We start from the raw sequence: 19903 nt of genomic DNA, 5'->3' as shown, positions 1-19903 counted from the left end.
CACAGACATATTGAAACATGCAAGAACTTAGAGAATATAACTTTTAGGGATCCTTGTAGCAAAATACTTTGAACAAACTTCAACCAACCAATATATGGAATAGAGAAGGTAAAAAGAGAGCCAGTGTCCAGGGGACTTTCCCCAGTGCCTGGATTAGGGTTTCCTACATGCTGGTTTTCAGTCAATGATAGTTAAACAAGGGAAAAAACAAAAAAGATGGAGCGCACTAAGCAGTCTCACCTTCTTTGCTATACATAAAGTACGAAGGCCTTGTTTGGCATAGTCATCCAAGTGCTTCTGGGTTTTCTCCCTTATTATCATCTGCTGTTTTTCCAGACTTGCCCCATCTGAAATAATGGACAAGATGCTTGAGTTCCCACCAGTCTGCCAAATTACAGAAATACTTTTTAAAACAATAATAGTTTAATCCATACTAAACAAACAAATAAAAAAGCCTTCTGGTTTTGAATCCCAAATGGGTATCTGTAAAAGGGACCACTCAGAATAAATCTTTCCCTCGTTTCTTTCCCCCTGGGCAGAGGAAAGTACAAGAACCTGATACAAACACTGTTCCCAAATCACCAATAACAACAGTAACATAACTATAATGCTGCTAGCTGACATTTATTGGACACTTTCCACTTGCTAGGCACTTGGCCAAAGGCTCTTCACACATTGCATATAGGATCTCATTAAACCTTTCAGGAACCTATAAAGGAGGTACTCTAAGACCCATTGGGTTGAAGACTTAGGCACAGAATACTTAGCTAACTTTATCAAGACCCAGCTAATGATGGAGTTCACATTTGAACTCAGATCTGGGTAGCCCCAAAACTTACTTGCTTTCCAATCAAATCCTAGGCAGCTTCCCCCTACTTCACCAAATGCAGTTAGTCCTCAAATATCTATTTCTTTGCCTTTATAAACTCATCGTTATGGTCTTTTAATCTCCGAGCTTTTCAAATCACTACTATTTCACTTTTGTATAAACTTACCTGGGGAAGCCACTGACAGTAACTCCATGATCACAGAATCAGCGCCCTTCGTATACACCACAACTTGATTGGAAAGGGGGTGCCGGACCACAACAGACATTCTTTTTCTTACTGAGTCAAAGGGCAGGATGTGTAGGAGTTGAAATGTTAATGGTCCCAAAGCAGCAAAGTCCACCATGACCTGCTCTGGTGTCCGAGACTGTAAAGTGCATTGGTAAGCCCTGGCGGCATACACTAAGGCCGCTTCGTCTGGGCTCTCGGCTTCATAACACAGGTTGCAGGCCAATGGCTGTCCAGGGAGGGACTCTGCCTTGCCATTCAGGAGGCCTGCATCACTGTGTTGTTTCTCTGTTTCTGTGCAGCAAGCTGAGCTACTGGAGCACTGGGGGCTCTTGCACACCTGGGAGACCTCTTCCTCCACCGGTGAAGCTGGTTTCATTCGACTGAAGAGAGGGAGTCTGCTCACAAAGGCGTTTGGAACTCCAGAAGATGGCTCTTTCCCACTGTTAAGCGATGGAGAACTTGATCTTCGGACAGACCATCTCTGGAAAAGACTTTTAACCTCTTCTAAAGACTTAATGGGCAACCCCCTCAGTGAAGGGTGTCTGATCTATGAAAGACAATTTAGGAAGGTCTCAATACAGTCAAAAGCAGTTTATAACAACTTTGAAGGCAAACTGGAAATAAATTAGATATAAAAAGAGTTACCACTCACTTAAATGGCTAGCAGCCCATTCCCTATTTACGACCGCCATGGAAAATATTAATACAAATGAAAATTTGTTTTTTAATAAATATTTAGATAATTTGATTTTTATTAATATTTTTAATATTTATGTAATACTTTGCTAATATTTTAATAATATTAAAATGAATGACATACATTTCTACAACAATTTAGAAAGAAATTTGACAACTGATAATAAAAGACATAAAATGTTAATATTGCTAGCAGTGGGCATCCTTCAGCAATTTTTTTTCTAAAGAAATAACTTGAAATACAGGAATTCTGTGATCTTAATTGTGTGCATCCTAACCATAACAATTTTAAAATTATAAGCAAATTAAGTATTCAGTAACAGCAAAATAGACACATCTTGAAATGTTATATAATATTTAAAAATAAAGCTTATAAAGTATATAGGGCAATACTGAAAAAGCTATGAGACCAGTGTAAAAAAAGTAACATGTAATAATATACATAACAAAAACACCAGAAGAAAGCAAATCAAAAGATTAACAAAATGTATTTTTCTCTTCTATTTTCCAGATTCTACAAAAGTTTGTTACTTTGAATTTTCTTTTAAATGGTCCAGTAAGCAAAGTAGCTTCATCAAGAAGAGTTATCAATATCATAATGTGGATTTGAATTTTTATTTTCATAGAACTTTTTCTTATTTGTACCCTGTTTTCTCTTAAATCTTAACTTTTATCAGTGATTAAACTGAGAAATTCACATTAATCATGGAAGGCCAATTAATTGATGGAAAAATTTTCTCATTCAGAAATGCTCAATAAATGAACAAGTTTTCCCCTAAAAATAACTAATTTTATAATAATTTGAAGGTCTTATGCTGGTTGATTTTCAAACTTATCAGCAACTCAGAAATGAAGAGTAAAACACAATCACAGATGAGGTTTCTGTATCTCACATGAATGCTGATTAGTTACTTATTCACTGCCCTTCTATCATTACTTTGAAATACCATGAGGCTTAGACTCTTATATGCTTCAGAGATTTTCTTTCAAGCAGTAGAATATTATATTCTTTAAGAATAAGGCAATAATATTTCTTAAAAGGAAAACACCAAAAGATGCTTACTTTGGAAACAGATTTATTAGAAAAATATTTTTGGGAGAAAAGAATAGCCTTTGTTATGTAACTGCATAATCACTTTTTCAAAGAGCAACTTCCTAGGCGAAGCCTTGTAAAAATACAGTTCCTGATGAAGCTCAACTTAATTGGAAGGAAACTGTTTTTACGTTAAAATTGACCACCTCTGAAGCTGCCAAAAGAAAATGATCTGATAGAAAATTAAATTGAATTGGGTTGTGCTGCAAATTGAATTTTAAGTGAGTAAAAGGTGAGATAGTTATACACAAGGAGGCTAGCACAGCAAGTGGTGAATCACCAGCCCGTTAAACAAGATTTCCTCCTCATTGAAAATGAATTTTCTATGAATTCTAAGCTACAAATAGACTTTAAAAATCTAGCTTTTTTTGGCCAGGTGTGGTGGCTCACGCCTGTAATCCCAGCACTCTGGGAGGCTGAGATGGGCGGATCACCTGAGGTCAGGAGTTCGAGACCAGCCTGGCCAACATGGTGAAAACCTGTCTCTAATAAAGCTACAAAAATTAGCCAGGCGTGGTTGTGGGTGCCTATAATCCCAGCTACTCAGGAGGCTCAGGCAGGAGAATTGCTTGAACCTGGGAGGCAGAGGTTGCAGTGAGCTGAGATCATGCCACTGCACTCCAGCCTGGGAGACAGAGTAAGACTCTGTCTCCAAGAAAAGAAAAGAAAAAAAAAAAAAAGAAAGAAAGAAAAAAATTATTAAACATGATATTGAATCAAATACTTTTGATTCAAAAGTATATTTTGCTTGATACAGTACATATGATGTTGGAGGTCTCAGAAGTCTCAAAGAAAGCTTCAATTTGGCAAATAAACTAAAGCAAAATGAACTGCTCTCATCACTACCCTCTTAGAGGCAAATAATATAGTAGCACTGAGCTGTATTTCCTAGGTTCACATCCCACCTCCCCAGCAAACCTGTTTTGTGACCCTGGGTAAATTACTTAGCCTCATCTGTAAAATGGAGAATAGTAGGGTAATAGCATCTAACTCATAGGATTGTTAGGAGGATTCAACTTGTTAATACCAATAAATCACTTAGACCAGCAGTCCTCAACCTTTTTGGCACCAGAGACCAGTTTTGTGAAGACTATTTTCCACGGACGGGTTGGGTGGGACCTCAGATTATCAGGTATTACATTCTCTGGGTATCAGAATCTCATATGGGGGGCACAACCTAGATCCCGCGCATATGCAGTTCATAATAGGGTTCGCGTTCCTATGAGAATCTAATGCTGCCCCTGGTCTGACAGGAGGCGGGGCTCAGGCGGTAATGCTCACTGGCCCTTTCCTCCCCTCCTGCTGTGCAGACTGGTTCATAACAGGCCACAGACGGCTACCGGTCTGCGACCAAGGGGGTTGGGGACCCATGACATAGACCATGGTAAGTGCGGAGCACAGAACAAATGCTGAATCAATGTTATACAGCTGCTATTATTTATCATTTTTATCCGTATATCAAGCTCAGTACAGATACATTTAAACCCGAAATTCTCTTCTGGAAAATGACCCTCGTTTGTATTAGAGAACTTACTCACCTTTTGTGGGGGTTGGTTAGGAGCAGAAACCACTACTGTGTTGCAAATTGCCAATGCAATGAAGAAGTCGATGATGTACAAAGTTTCCAGTGGTGGATTTTGGATGGTCTCATCTAGCGGCATAAAGAGCCGAGGTGTAATCTGACTAAATTTGTCTAAAAGCCTGGTGTCTGGTATCACGTCTGTTTCCTGAAGATCCAATAAGACAGTGTGTTGTTTTAAGAAGTATATAAAAATTAGTTTTAAATCAACATGAGAAATAGCTTGTATAGCCAGGATCTAAATGAATCATGAGATGGCAAACTTTATTTTTTCTAAAGACAATTTTAATGTATATTGTGTCATGGGAAGTGAGAATAGGAAAATACAGATATAAAAACAAATGGATAATCCAGAATGCACATTATCAGTGGAGACTCTCTTAACTATTAAACTAAACAGAAGTTTAGTTTTCACCAAATCTAGTTGAGTGTTTTCTCATTTTGAAATACATAATAGCAGAGGTAGATTTTATTGAGTCCAGAATTCTACCTTGGTCATAGATTTATTCACCATCACTTGATGAATACTAACTCTTAAACTTTGGGCATTATTCATACCATGTTATTGCAACAAAATATTTTATGGCTCAAGTTACTACTATTATAAAAAACAACTCTCCAAAAATAAAAATGATTATAAGCAGGCTAACATATTTTATCAGCATTTTCGGGTAATACAAGACATTAATAAGGGTTCTTCCAGATTTCTGATCACCACATACATTTGGCAAGTATGCTTTCTTCTCAGTACAGGTTTGCTCTAAGAAGTTGTTATTGAAAAAAAGTACTCCATTTTGTCTGACACAGTGCTTCTCACACTTATGTGAGAGTACTAGTTCTGACAAAATAATGTTGTAGTAGAAATCTAAGTATAATCCAGTAACATATAGTTAACTGCTTTAGAAATTTTTCAGCTGAGTCAAAGGAGGAACCACATGCTCAGAATCAAGGTTGTACAAAAGCACCATTGTATTCTAAGAGTCCTAGAGGCAGCTGGCCTGCAAAGCACACTGACTGCAGTAAAGCCAGGAGAGGAGATTTAAAGAAAAGAGTAAACTATAAGGATGTATGACATGGACTCAGAAGATTATGGCTTGCACTTATGCTTAAAAGTTTGGTGAGAGTTAGCATAGGTTTAATAAGAAGAGAGCATGGGATGGAAACCATATGGGTTTAGGTTCAGGTCTTCGCTCCACTGCATACTAACTGGAGGTCTTGGGCAGCTTACTTAACCTCCTTTTCCTCTTCTGTCTAATGGTAAAAATAACACTTACCTCCCAGGTGGCTGTACAAAGTAAATGAGATAATGACTAAGATGAGACCAGTAGAACAGGAACCTAAGTCATTTAATGTTCCTTTTCCTTCTTTCTTTCTCAAATGACACACTCACCTTCAGACAGGTTAGCAGTCTCACCTGGCTTCCAGACTCACCAAGTTACCTGCTGTCAAAAAGCATTGCTAAGTTTCTATCTAAATTGATTAATTCTACTGGCTTGTGCTATTTGACTTAGCAAAATTGGAATCTTGTTCAGTTTGATGGAATTCATAGCCATTCATGAGCTGATGGCTGTTAATTAGTAAGTTGGTCACATTCTCTCATGAGTCTCACATATATAGTAACTCTGAGCTGGCACTTGTGCTAGACCCTCAGTTACTCAGGGAACAACCCTGGCCTTAAGGACCTCCTTGCCAAAGTCAGTAGAAGAAAGTGGTAAAGTTGGAGAGACTTATTTATTTGGTCAATGAAGAGATGCCTTGGAAATTTGTTGCATGGTGTTTTACCAAGGCCTATGATTATGCTCTTGTCTAGTGCTTATGAGATTCCACAGGTCAGGGCAATATTTCCAATGGCATCCTTCTCTGAATGTTAACATGGAATAAGCAAAAAATTAACAAAGAGTTCTATACTGAAATAAGTTTAAGAAATGTTTCAACAAGTTTTTTAATTTCAGCATTTCTCAGAGAGTTTAATGGGTATTAGGAATCTCCAAGAAGAGGCTAGTATGTACAGGCTTTCCAAATTCTATTTTTTAGAGACTTCTTTCATAGAAGACATTTGGGACTGAGTCAGAGACCACAGAAGCTAATAGTGATTTCATTGTATCAATGATCTCAGAAATTATTTGACTAATAATTGGTTCAGAACATAAGGATTATCTTGCATTCTGAAGTCAATCTAACATTGATGAAAGGTTTGCAACTTCTGCATTTGTGACAAATGCTATTTACTATGGTCTAAATGTTTGTGTCTCCCCAAAATTTGTATGCTGAAATCTTAACCTGCAAGGTGATGGTATTAGGAAGTAGGGCCCTTTGGGGATGATTAGGTTATGAGGGCAGTGACTTCATGAATGGGATTAAAGTCCTTATAAAACAGGTCCAAGGAAGCTTGTCCACCATATGAAGACACAGTAAAGAAGGTATTGTTTTTGTGAACCAGGAAGCAGGCCCTCACCAGACCCCAAATCTGCTGGCTCCTTGAACTTGGACTTTCCAGCCTCCAGATCTGTGAAAAATAAATTTATGTTGTTTATAAGCTACCCAGTTTATGGTATTTTGTTCTGGCAGCCTGAATGGACTAAGACACTATTTATGTAGTCAACGTAATATGCCATTCAGGGAATCCGATGACAGCATGATTGAAAGGCTGTGCTGTGGCCATGAGAACAGAAGTAATACTGAAGTTGGCTCAAGCTGGAGGTGAGTGGGAACAAGTGTGTGAAAGTGGGGTTGTGTGGTTTTGGTCAGCAAAACTGTGCTGAGAAGTATTGTCAAAATAAAGTGGGAAAAATCTAGAAAGTCAGGACCATAGAAGACCTTGAAAAGCACCATAAAACAATATACATAAAAGAGCCCAGAAGATTTAAGGAAAGGTCTACATACAAAGAAGCTTCAGGCATGGCTCATTCTTCTACTTTAGTTGGTCCCACTAAAATAAGTTAATTTCTAGTGACTAAGAAGTTAGTCACTGAATTAAGGTGAAGATATAGAGTTACCACATGCAATTCTTATCTGCATGACTGTATCCATAGCTGTTTCTCCCAAGATCCAAATCTTCCTTATTGAGACCCAGGATTACATTATTAACTTTTGCTCTTTTGTCAGTGATGGGTGGCTTCTGCCTTCTCTGGATGCCTGCTAACTTCAGAACCAGACTCAAACCATCTTGCTTTAAATAATTCCTTACATAGGTATGGAATCTCTCCCCAGAGAATTTGGAAGACCCATTAAAGTAAGGACCATATCTTATTGATCTTTGGATCCCTAACTCAGTACTTGACACATGGGTAAGCAATAAAAGTGTATTGTCATATGTTACTATAATTTGCTAATCTCATATCCCATAAGGAAAGAGAGGGAGAAACAACCAGATGAAAAAGATGTCACTCTTTGGAAAACAAACACATATTACCTCCCACTGGGCTCAAGTAGATATCTTTTTAAAATTCAAGAAAAATTTTACTTCATATGAGAGCACAGATTACAGAGTATGATGTAGACAGCTTCCTATAATGTAAACAAAGCCTTATCTGGTTTCCTGGTGAGAGTCTAGTATCTTTGTCCTAATCTTGCATGATATCTGCCTATCTCAAATTTTAGATTTACCCTCATAATTCCTATTACGCCCTCCTACTGAGAGACAGGACTCGCTGGATTTCCTAGGCCGACTAAGAATCCCTAAGCCTAGCTGGGAAGGTGACCGCTTCCACCTTTAAACACAGGGCTTGCAACTCAGCTCACATCCGACCAATCAGATAGTAAGGAGAGCTCACTAAAACGCTAATTAGGCAAAAACAGGAGGTAAACAAATAGCCAATCATCTGTTGCCTGAGAGCACAGTGGGAGGGACAATGATAGAAACCCAGGCATTAGAGCCGGCAACGGCTACCCTCTTTGGGTCCCGTCCCTTTGTATGGGAGCTCTATTTCACTCTATTAAATCTTGCAACTGCACTCTTCTGGTCCATGTCTGTTACGGATCAAGCTAAGCTTTCGCTCGTTGTCCACCACTGCTGCTTGCCACCATCGCAGACCTGCTGCTGACCTCCACCCCTGCGGATCCGGCAGGGTGTCTGCTGTGCTCCTGATCCAGTGAGGCGCCCATTGCCACTTGCCATTGTTCCTGCACGGCTAAGTGCCTGGGTTTGTCCTAATTGAGTTGAACACTAGTCAGGGGTTCCATGGTTCTCTTCCGTGACCCATGGCTTCTAATAGAGCTATAACACTCATTGCATGGCCCAAGATTCCATTCCTTGGAATCCGTGAGGCCAAGAACCCCAGGTCAGAGAACACAAGGCTTGCCACCATCTTGGAAGTGGCCCGCCACCATTTTGGAAGCTGCATGCCACCATCTTGGGAGGTCTGGGAGCAAGGACCCCCCCCATCCCCTCCCCCTTGACATTACTAAGTTGTAGATTTCACATTCAGGTTTACTCCTTTCTTTTTTTTTTCTCTCTCTCCTCTATTTAAATTCAAATTAACAAGTAAAAACTGGCCAAAACCCCCTTTGCCCTCTAATAGTGTTTGATGAATCTTTTGAATGGCTTTCATATAATTTAAATGTTAAATTAGTTTTAAAAAAGAGAGAAGCAGCAGCCCACTATAATTGTTTATGCAAAACTTTAAAAACCCACGGTTTAGTAATGGACAAAGACACTCTAGATGGGACATAAAGTTGACCAAGGAGCTCTAATACTGTTCTTCACTCCTCCCCTAGTTCCACCTGTACCCAAGGTTTTTCATTTCATTGCCGGATGCCACTCTACTCATTTTAAGGGTTCACCACTCCACCACTGCAACTTTGACTTAAGAGTGGACACAAGTATCTTCTATTGCCACCATCCCCTCCCCACTGATTCCTAAACAAGACAGTCCTGAAGAAAAAAAAAAAAAGCAAAGGTCAATAACCACATGCTGACAATTCCTCCTGCACACCACGTTCTCCCTTGGCCCTGTGGTTCTGAATGTCTGCATGTACCACGTGCTGTCAGCTCCAAATGCCTTTCCTTCCTTTTCCAATCTGTGAACCTCTCTCTACTCATTAGTTTAATCCTAACTCAAGTTTCAGCTCTTCCAGGCAGCCTTTCTTGATCCTTCTTCACTCCCTTAGAGCTGATCACTCCCTTCTTTGTGACCTTACTATACTTTGGATTAACTACTATGACTACATCTTTAATACAGGTTTATAATTATTCATTTATATGTCTATCTCCTCTACCTAGAACAAAACTGAAGGCTGAGGCCATGTCTTATTCACTTTATATCCCCATGTCCAGTATTGTGCCATGCCTTCCATTAATTCATTAATAAATTCATTATCCCATAAATATTTATTGCTGATCTATGGTGCCAGGCAGCCCTGAAGGTAAGAGGAGTGCATAGAACAGACAGGATCCTGGCTTACATGGAACTCACATTCTACCTGGGGGAGACAGTAGATCCAAAACTATCCCAACAGCAAATAAATCAGATGCCTTTATATTGAGACAGAGAGAGACAAGGGAGAGATGGAATGTACTTGGAACTGGGTGGCAGAGAAGGCTTCACTGAGAAGGTATTTGAGCTGAGGCTCAATGACAGAAAGGAGACAGCTATACAAAGATCTAAGAGAAGAGCATTTCATGTAGAATAAACAGTATGCTTGTTGAATGAAAAGCTCCAGAAGATTAAAGAGGCATAAACATACTGGCTTACAAAGTAAAGGTTTCTATTTCTAAAACAGGTACTATGAACCCAGAACTCATAGGCCTCAGTGACATTCTAATGCCCAAAGGCTGGTATATCTTCATCAGCACCCTGCCTAGCATCCTCACTTGCTGGCTCATAACTCACCTCCTTTGAAGGGTGCCATTTTACAACCTTCCACTTTTAGACATCACAACTCTCAGAATGCCCTCAAGCTGGTGTTCTTAACCTGGGCTCCACAGATGGGCTTTTAGAATTTTATATGATATATTTACAGATGCTCATTTTTCAGATCAAAGATTATGTAGTTTTCTCAAAATAATCTTTAGTCTTCAAAAGGGAGAAAATCAGCTTGCTTAGACCAAGACTGAGAAATAATCTTATACATTGAGGAAGACCGTGACCTAGTTATTCTATATATTAGGGGTATGGTTTTGCAAAACACAAACAAAACAAGGATAACAATAACAGCAGCACAAGAGCATCCATATAATCAGCAATGACATTGGAGTATAAGGCAAATGAAAAGAAAATGGCCCAGATGAAAAGACAGCCTGGTAAGTAGCTTCCTTCAACAACCTTTAAAAATACTTTATTGAGAATGGACATGCCAGCCATTGTGCTAGATGTTGATTCAAGATGGATAAATCCTTCTCTCAGGGAGTTAATGGTGGATTGCCAGAGGCAGAAATAAGACCAGTGCCATGTGGATGAAGGGACGGAGGGACAGTGTAAACAGCTCGGATACTGAAAGAAGAGAATCTGAGAAGTCTTCAGAAAAAGGTGATACTTAATTTAGTTCTTAAAGAAATAAATATTTCACCAGATTTGATGGATAGAGGTAGTATATGAAGACAGAATATATTTTAGACAGGGTACATTTATCTATAAAGGGACAAAGACTTTAAGAAATAACCAATCATTTGTTCCACGAATAGGGTGAGGTTTGATCAAGAAACCAATAAGGTGTGGCACAGACCCACCTTACTACCAAACTGTGCTGCTTCTGTCTAAACAAGAGCCAACATGTTCTTACTTTCAGGTGGATGGAAAATGAAAAAGTTCAATACAAGGATAGATAAAAAGATATAATAGAAGAAAATATATTGATAGAAAAATAGAAGAAAAATATATTTTTGATATGGGCTTACAATGAGTATACAGAACGAACTGTGTACATTCCTTTCTTCTTCCATTTCAAAAGTTGGAGAACTATTAAGTCTTGGAATCACTTGACATATGGCTAAGATATAATATAATAGTTTTTATATTAGTGCCACAGAAAGGAGCTGGACTGAAATGATCACTCCAGTTGCTGTAATTATGCATTTATTGACAATTTGAGAAGGACCAGGATCCTGAGAAGCTCAAGGCCTTCCCAGGACAAATGAGACCCCAGGGGTCTACTCATATCATGTCTCTACTGTGAAAACCATATGATAAATTCAATGTAGAAACAGAAAGCTTCCCCAAAGCTGGTTTATTCTTGTTATGTCACCTATTTTGTAGGTATTATCAGTCTGATGGCTGGGAAATCTTCATCTTGGTAAAACACAAGACTTAATAAAATGTAAAAGGCAGAGAAGGAAATTGAACTTTTATACAGATAATTTTAAATACAGCAAAACTTCGATTTCTAATTTTTTTCACACAGCACCTTTCCCTCTTTTTCCCATCGTCTACATGGTCCTCTAGTTTTTCTGGAGTAAAATGGATTTGTTAATGGATGTGACTAGACAGTTCCTGACACCTCCCACTGGAACTCATGAACACATTCTGTTGAGCTCTGAAATTGATATATTAGAAAATGACCTTCTGGAGCCAGGAATAGGGAAAAACCACAAGTTTGGTGGGATTTGGGAGATTACAGAGCAATAAAAAGGCCTTCAATGTACCACATGGCCTATGAATGTCCCTATAAATTACACATGCTCATCTGACTATGAGATAACTCTGGTAAGCTTTGCTGGTTCTGAGAGTGAGCCATGATTCTTAAACCAAGGCAGCCTTCTTCAGGCTCACACATAATCAGCCCTGACCAGAAATACTCTATTTCTTTTTCAGAAATGGTATACTACCTCTCAACATTGAGTTATTTTTTAAAAGTAGGCTAGTGTGATATTGTTTGTTTATACTTCTAATTATGTGTGGTGATCTTGCTGAGCTAAAATTATGTAGTCTCTTCTAAGGTAGAAAAGACAACAGAGTTTGACTCTATCATAATTACAAGGCTGTTCTTTCATCATACGTTGCGGATGTGTGAGATTCTAGTCATGCATTCATACTTACAATGGGGCTACTGAAAGCAGCCTGTCTGGAATGAGGCACTTCACTGGCTCCTTCTCCACTTCCTAGAGTAAAAGAGCTCCCAGCAAGATGATTTGAGGGCTTATTTCCCAAAGGCCCATTATGAACTGTCCTGCAGCTGGGGGCTCTCGGTTTTGCCATATTGCTGAGGGAACTGCTGACTGTGTCTGTAAAATCTTCATCTTCAGAGACAGCTACCTGATAGGACTCCAACCTCCTGGCTGTGGGATAAAAAGCACACTGAGTCAACATCTGAGAAGAACCACTTGTAAGTTGAATATATCAGGCAGTTACTTAAGCAGCTATTTCACACCATCTCCCCTTTCAAACCTGGCTGCCAAGGCCTACCTCCCATAGCCTTGGTCAATGAACTTACCTTATACCTCACTGAGAAGCAATCAGATCAAAATTCCCTTCTTTATCCATCATCAAATCTACCTACTTATCTGCATCGGTACTCATACTCTCGGCCTTTCCTCCTCCTACTGTGGACAAAGCATCTCTCTTTGTTTCAGACACGAAATTCTCCACCTGTCATCTGAATCTCACCTCTCTGAACTCAAGGACTTCACCCTTACAATTCTTCCCTCTTTCACTGACACCAATCTCTCCTTAAGTAATTTCATGGCTTTCTGTCCCCATCTCTCCACTGACATTGCTCTTGTCAAGGTCACCAATGAGCTCCATGTTGTCAAATCCAATGATCACATCCATCCTTATCTTAGTAAACCCTTAGTAATATCCAACAGACTTGACCATTCTTTCCTTCTTGAAATGTCTCTTTTGGTTTCTCTAACATCACACTTAACTGTTTTTCCTCCTACTTCAATGACTGTTTCTTCTTAGTTTCTGCTGTCTCTTCTTTTTAGTCCTCAAATACTGGAGAGCTGCACAAGCGCCTTCCCTTCTCTACCTGCATCTTCCTTGGTGATCTCAACTGGTCCCATCTTTGAAATGACCTCACTGGGAAGTGAAGACTTCCCAGATCTGACCACACGATTTATAATAGATCCTACTCCAAGACCTACCACCATCTACACATATATATCTTATTTATTTTTTGAATCATCCAGTAGAATACAATCTCCAAAAGATCAGAGAATTCTGTCTGTTTTGCCAATATGATAATCTCAGACTTCAAAGCTGCAGTTGATAGGTACTATCTTTGTAAATGAAACTTAACAACTTACGCAGTTACTTAAGCCAGAAATCTAGAATCCTCCTAATTTCCTATCTTCTTCCTTATTTTCAAAGTATCACTAACATCTGTCCTCCATACATCCAAAAAATATCTCAAATACCTCAACTTCTCTCCATATCCATTACCTTAGTCCAAGCCACCATCATCCCTCAACTGGACCAGTGCAATAGTCTCATAACTGGTCTCCTTGCCCCTCTGCAATCCATTTTTCAAATAGTAGCTAGAGTGATCTTCCTAAAAGATAAAGCAGATCAGATCACTTCCTGCATAAAACACTCCAGTAGCTTTACAATTCACTTAGAACAAAATCTGGACTGCCTATCCTGGCTTAAATAACTCAAGATGATCAGAGTCCTGCTGACCTATCTAACTTCGCTTCTCTTTCTACATGCCCACTAAAATCCAGACTCGCTGGCCTTCTTTCTTTACTTTGAAAAGTAATAAACTCACCCCTGCCTGAGGGCTTCTTTACTAGATGTTCCTTCTGACTGGAAGCCTTTCCTACAGAATTTCAAGATTATGTCATTCAGATCTAAGCCCCATGTCCCACTTAGAGAGGCCTTGCCCGACCCTCCAGTTCAAAGTGGCCATCCAATCATTTTATATTATACCACCTTATTTTAATTTTCTACCAAGTACTTATCACTGATTTTTTTTCTTGATTTAAAAAAGTAATATATTTGTGAATATTTTCTCTAATAGAAACTCTATGAGAGCAGGGGCCTTGTGTGAATTGTTCAGCACTGTATCCAGTGTCTGGAATATAGACCATTGATAAATACGTGCTTGTTGGATTGCCAGTCATCTCTATTCAGCCTAACTCTAGCTACAGAATAAAGTATGGCTTCGGGTAAGTTATTCTATCAAGTGAAGAATGTTTGCACATTCTATTTTTTTATAATAGTTTTTGTCTGTATTCTTTAAGGGCGAGGAGAGGCTAAGGGTCTATGTGGTGATCCTAGGTTCCAGTACCAACTCTTCCAAAGACTAAGTGGCTTTCAGCAAATCACTTGCTGTTTCTGGGCCTTTGTTTTCAGAATGAAACATTTCAGAATGAACGATTTGGATTCGGTGACTTTAAGATCTTTCCCAGCTCTGCAAGTCTCATTATATAATCTGCCTAAACAACACAGAACGTTTCCCAGTATGACCTTCCAGCTTCAAAAATTGGTTTACATATTGTGTCCCAAAGATTCTGATCTCCTCCATTTTCATCTATGCCTTTGCTTGAAATATTCATTCGTGTCCTTTCTATTTACATAAATACTGAACATCTTTAGAAGTTTAGTTCAAATGCCAGCTCCTCCACAAAGACCTCTGTAACTATACTGGCTCTTACTCATACCACTCATTGGAAATTTATAGATTACATGTGCAGAATGTACCTGGCATTTGCTTATGTACCAGGCACTTGCCTCATTTAATCATTATATCTCAGCAGATACTATTAATACCTGCATTTTACAAATAAATAAACTTAAGTAATTTGCCCCATCTCACAAAAATGGTACAAATTAGTCTTAAAATCAGTTCTATTAGACTCCACAGCCCCACGCTTTACTGTTTCTGAATCTACCTATATATGTTAACAGGGCCAATTTTTAACACATGGCCAATATCCCCTGCTTAATTTCAATGAGTCCATGTTTTGTCATTTAAATAAAAATTTATTAAATGAATAATAAATGAATGAATCAATAGACACGTGAATGAAATATCCCTAGTATTAAGGGAAAGTTATGGGGTAGGGGGTTAATATTTTTTGAGGTCCTCCTTTTTTCATGCATATATGTGTGTGTGTGTGTGTGCATGTGTATTATATATATATATATATATATATACACATATTCCCTTTTTATCTTCAAAATAATGCCATCAGGTAGAAACTATCACTGCCTACTCTGCAGCTGAGGAGATTAAGACCCAGAGAGATTAAGCAGTTCAACCATGGTTAAACAGCTAGTTGTGGGTGGAGCCGGAAATTTGATTTAGGTCTTCTGCCTCCAAAGCCAGCACACTACCCACTATATTACAGCTCCTCAGCAGTGATTTGTATATAATAAGTTGGTTCAGTGGTTCCCCACATGGGGTGAATTTGTCCCCTGGGGGTTTGGCAATGGCTGAGACACTTTTGCTTGTTACAACTGGGCGAAGTGTGCTGCTGGCATTCAGTAGGTGGAGGCCAAGGATACTTCTAAACATCTTACAATGCTCAGGACAGCCCCCAACAACAAAGATTAATCTAGCCCAAATAGTGCTGAGACTGATAAATCCTTGAGTAGCTCAAGGAATTTATTGATGATGTAACACCATTTTAAAAATATTTTTAAAATACAGAAGTTTCCCCTTATTAACAGGGGATATGTTCCAAGACCCCCAGTGGATGTCTGAAACCATGGATAGTATTGAACCCTAAATATACTATGTTTATTCATATACATACATACCTATGATAAATGTTAACTTATAACTTAGGCATAGTAAAAGATTAACAACAATAACTAATAATAAAATAGAACAATTATAACAATATACTGTAGTAAAACTTATGTGAATGTGATCTCTTTTTCTCTCTCAAAATATCTTATTTTACTATGCCAAAGGTAACTGAAACCGTGGAAAGTAAAACCACAAATAAGGGGGTAATACTGTACTTCAAAACACATATAAACATGAAGGCTATATTTAATGATCATGTAACTTCTAGCCATCATTAGGGAAATCAGTCGTCATGCAACTATATAATTAGTATAGTTCCAGGTAACTCAGCTATTACTATAGGGAAAACTTGTTCAGTCAGTACAATTGCAAAAGTGGAATCAAGAAGACATGAAGTGACTCAACCTTTAATCATTTTGTGGAAGCTATAAAAAGGAAATAGGCCAGGCCCGGTGGCTCAGGCCTGCAATCCCAGCACTTTGGGAGGCCGAGGTGGGTGGATCACCTGAGGTCAGGAGTTTTGAGACCAGCCTGGCCAACATGGCGAAACCCCATCTCTACTAAAAATACAAAAAATTAGCTGGGTGTGGTGGCAGTTGCCTGTAATCCCAGCTACTTGGGAGGCTGAGGCAGGAGAGCTGCTTAAACCCAAGGGGCGGGGGTTGCAGTGAGCCAAGATCGCACCATTTCACTGCAACCTGGCAACACTAGACTCCTTCTCAAAAAAGGAAATAGACCAGTAAAGTTACAATGTGATTCAGAAAACAAAGCTACTGGAGCTATAATTCCAGGCTCAGTGAGAATTTTATAAAAATTAGGTGTGAGGCCAGGTGTGGCAGCTCACACCTGTAGTCCCAGCACTTTGGGAGGCCAAGGCGGGCAGATAGCTTGAGCCCAGGAGTTCGAGACCAGCCTGGGAAACATGGCGAAATCCTGCCTCTACAAAAACTACAAAAATTAGCCATGTGTGGTGGCATGCACCCATAGTCCCAGCTACTTGTGAGGCTAAGGTGGTAGGATCACTTGAGCCCAGAGGGTTGAGGCTGCAGTGAGCTGAGATCATGCCACTGCACTCCAGCCTGGGTAACAGAGTGAGACCCTGTGTTAAAATATATTGTATGAGAAAAAAAGGCTTATTATAATATTGATAAAACTTATCCAAATCGTTATGACTTTTAATATTTCTTAGTATTTCTTTAATACTTCTTAATACTTACCTTAAAGTAGACTCCAAAATAGTTACATGAATGCCTCAAAGCAGGGCAGGAATTCTTACCTTCTGCTTCATAAGAAAAAACTTACAAAGTCTATTCTTTCCTTTGTCTGAAGGTAGGTATTGAGATAGGTACCAAATTGTCTACTTTATTTCTCTTCATTATTTAATCCCCAACCTGTCTTTTCTTCCCATTCCCCTCTTCAAATACCCAGTAATCTTCCTATAGCCTGTTACTTGCATCAATTTGATATATGGAAGAAGTGGGCATGAGTCTATGGAACAAAGAGTTTATCATACTTTCAATGTGCTCTCCAAAGGGCCCGACACAAGGGTGAACAGCATTCAGATGAACTTTCTTCAATTGTATCATCAATCCTCTGTCAACCCCTTCACTATGAACTAAATCTGCAAACATTTCCAGCATTCCAACTTTTGCCTGCTTATAAATAACACACTCAGTTAAACCTCCTCCAACTGTATCACCCATATATCCTTGATATATAAACCTTTGTTCTAAACTAATTCCCCATACATTTCCAGCATTGTAAGAACATCCAGTATCCTGCCTTCAACATCCCAAGCCTTAATCAGTGCAAAATCCACCTCCAATACTGACTGCCTGAAAATCAAAACAAGATGGAACAAGAACACTGACTTTCTGTCTTATGACAATGAACATGATAATTTATGTTTACATATCTGCCTCCCACATCGGACCATGAGCTCCTTAAAAGATAGGCCTATTTCTTATTTTAACAATATTTACAACAACAACAACAGTAACAACAGCTATATTTATAGAGAACTCATTTTGTGCCATTTGCTGTTCTAAATTATTTATGTGAATTAGCTTCTCTCATTCTCTTAACCATCCAATGAGATAGATAGTGTCATTGATCCTTTTTATTGAGGCACAGAGAAATTAGATAGTTGTTAAGGGCCACACAGCTTGTAGGTAGTGGAAATGGGATGCAGACTCAGGAGGCCTGATTCCAAAATCCTTGTTCTTGAAAAGTGTTCAATGCTACTACTGCCTCCATATAAATCAGATTCACAAATGGTGCATCATAAAGGCATACTCAGGACAAGCCCAAATTGATGGACATTCTACAAAATCCCAGAATAATGCCACTCAAAACTGCTAAGTTTATCAAAAGGAAAGAAAATCTGAGAAACTGTCATCTAGAGAAACCGAAATGATGACTGTTTTGCAGCATCCTAGCTAGGATCCTGGGACAGAGAAAGAACATTAGGTAAAAATGAAGGAAGTCCAAATAAAGTATGGGTTTCAATTAATAATAATGTATCATGCCAGGCATGGTGGCTCATGCCTGTAATCCCAGCACTTTGGGAGGCCGAGGCGGGTGGATCACGAGGTCAGGAGATTGAGACCATCCTGGCTAACTTGGTGAAAACCCGTCTCTACTAAAAATACAAAAAATTAGCCGGGCGTGGTGGCCTGTAGTCCCAGCTACCCGGGAGGCTGAGGCAGAAGAATGGCGTGAACCCGGGAGGCAGAGCTTGCAGTCAGCCGAGATCGCTCCACTGCACTCCAACCTGGGCCACAGAGCGAGACTCCGTCTCAAAAAAAAAAAAAATAAATAAAATAAAATAATAATAATAATAATAATGTATCAGCATTTGTTCATTACTTATCTCTAATACATCATATGACTAATGCAAGATGATAACAACAGGGGAAATGGCATGAGGGCATGCTGGAACCCTCCAGGATATCTTTGTAACTTTTCTGTAAATCTAAAATTATCCCAAATTTAAAAGTTTATTTTTAAGAAAGTTATTTTCTTTAAGCAGTCTTTTAAAGGAGTGGCTTGTTAAAATTTTAATATGCATATTAATCACCTGGGGATATTATATATATATTAAAATGCATTTAATTGAAGCTCTGAAGAGGGGTCTGAATTTCTGCAATTTAAAAGTATGCCCCGGGTGTTGCTGATGCTGCCAGTACATGGAACACATTTCGAAGCTAGAAGGTTTTAAAATATACAATGGTGCTGTCAGGTGTGTTTAGTGCAATTCCATGTGTAAGAGGTTGTTTCCAAGCAGCAACATTCTTCACCAAATTATCTCCTAGGCAACACTTTTGCAGAAAACCCTAAAGGACTAGCCATTAAAACACAGATACACTGTTAAAATAGTTTTCACTTCAGTGAAAATATGCCTCAGAATTAATTTCTAGAGAGAACTGGTCTCCACTAGTGTGTGTGTGTGTGTGTGTGTGTGTGTGTGTGTGTGTGTGTATACACGTGTTTAATTTTAAACCACTGCATAAAAAAGACCAGAAGCTCTACGTGTGTCTATGGTAGAGAAGTGGTCAAAGGCAAAGTTAGTACCTCTAGAACTTTGGTTCCCAAACAGGTAGCTTATCAATTACAGTTCAGTCAGGATAGCATTTGATTCCCAGTCACTTGGTATCTTTTCTGCGTGAGGAGGCATAAACAAAAAATACTCACTTGGGCAGGGATATGTATGTTCAGTGACTAGAGTGGAGGAGGGCTAGTATTAGCTCTTTGAAATGTTATGAACACAAAATTTTGTGTTATAAATACAAAAAAAGCAGTGCTTCTCACTGTATATTTTATGAAACATTGTTGCTACAAGACAGT

At 38.9% G+C, this 19903-nt stretch overlaps 1 protein-coding gene across 12 annotated transcripts in view; it reads right to left on the bottom strand.

Annotated features, from left to right (window-relative positions):
• ATP10D (ATPase phospholipid transporting 10D (putative)) overlaps window positions 1-19903 on the bottom strand; it is a 161641-nt gene that overhangs the window by 65885 nt on the left and 75853 nt on the right. For all 12 annotated transcript variants that reach the window (XM_054486838.2, XM_063663625.1, XM_063663622.1 and 9 more), the window contains 4 exons: window positions 12400-12638; window positions 4386-4574; window positions 996-1605; window positions 241-347 (listed from right to left, as the gene is read on the bottom strand). In XM_054486838.2, coding sequence (XP_054342813.1) covers window positions 241-347; window positions 996-1605; window positions 4386-4574; window positions 12400-12638 — 1145 coding nt within the window. The remainder of the gene's footprint in view (window positions 1-240; window positions 348-995; window positions 1606-4385; window positions 4575-12399; window positions 12639-19903) is intronic.

The sequence above is a fragment of the Pongo pygmaeus genome, chromosome 3 (genome assembly GCF_028885625.2).
Source record: "Pongo pygmaeus isolate AG05252 chromosome 3, NHGRI_mPonPyg2-v2.0_pri, whole genome shotgun sequence".
NCBI classification, from domain to species: domain Eukaryota; kingdom Metazoa; phylum Chordata; class Mammalia; order Primates; family Hominidae; genus Pongo; species Pongo pygmaeus.
Note: the sequence above shows the minus strand (reverse complement) of the source record. Positions and strands in the feature narration are given on the sequence as shown.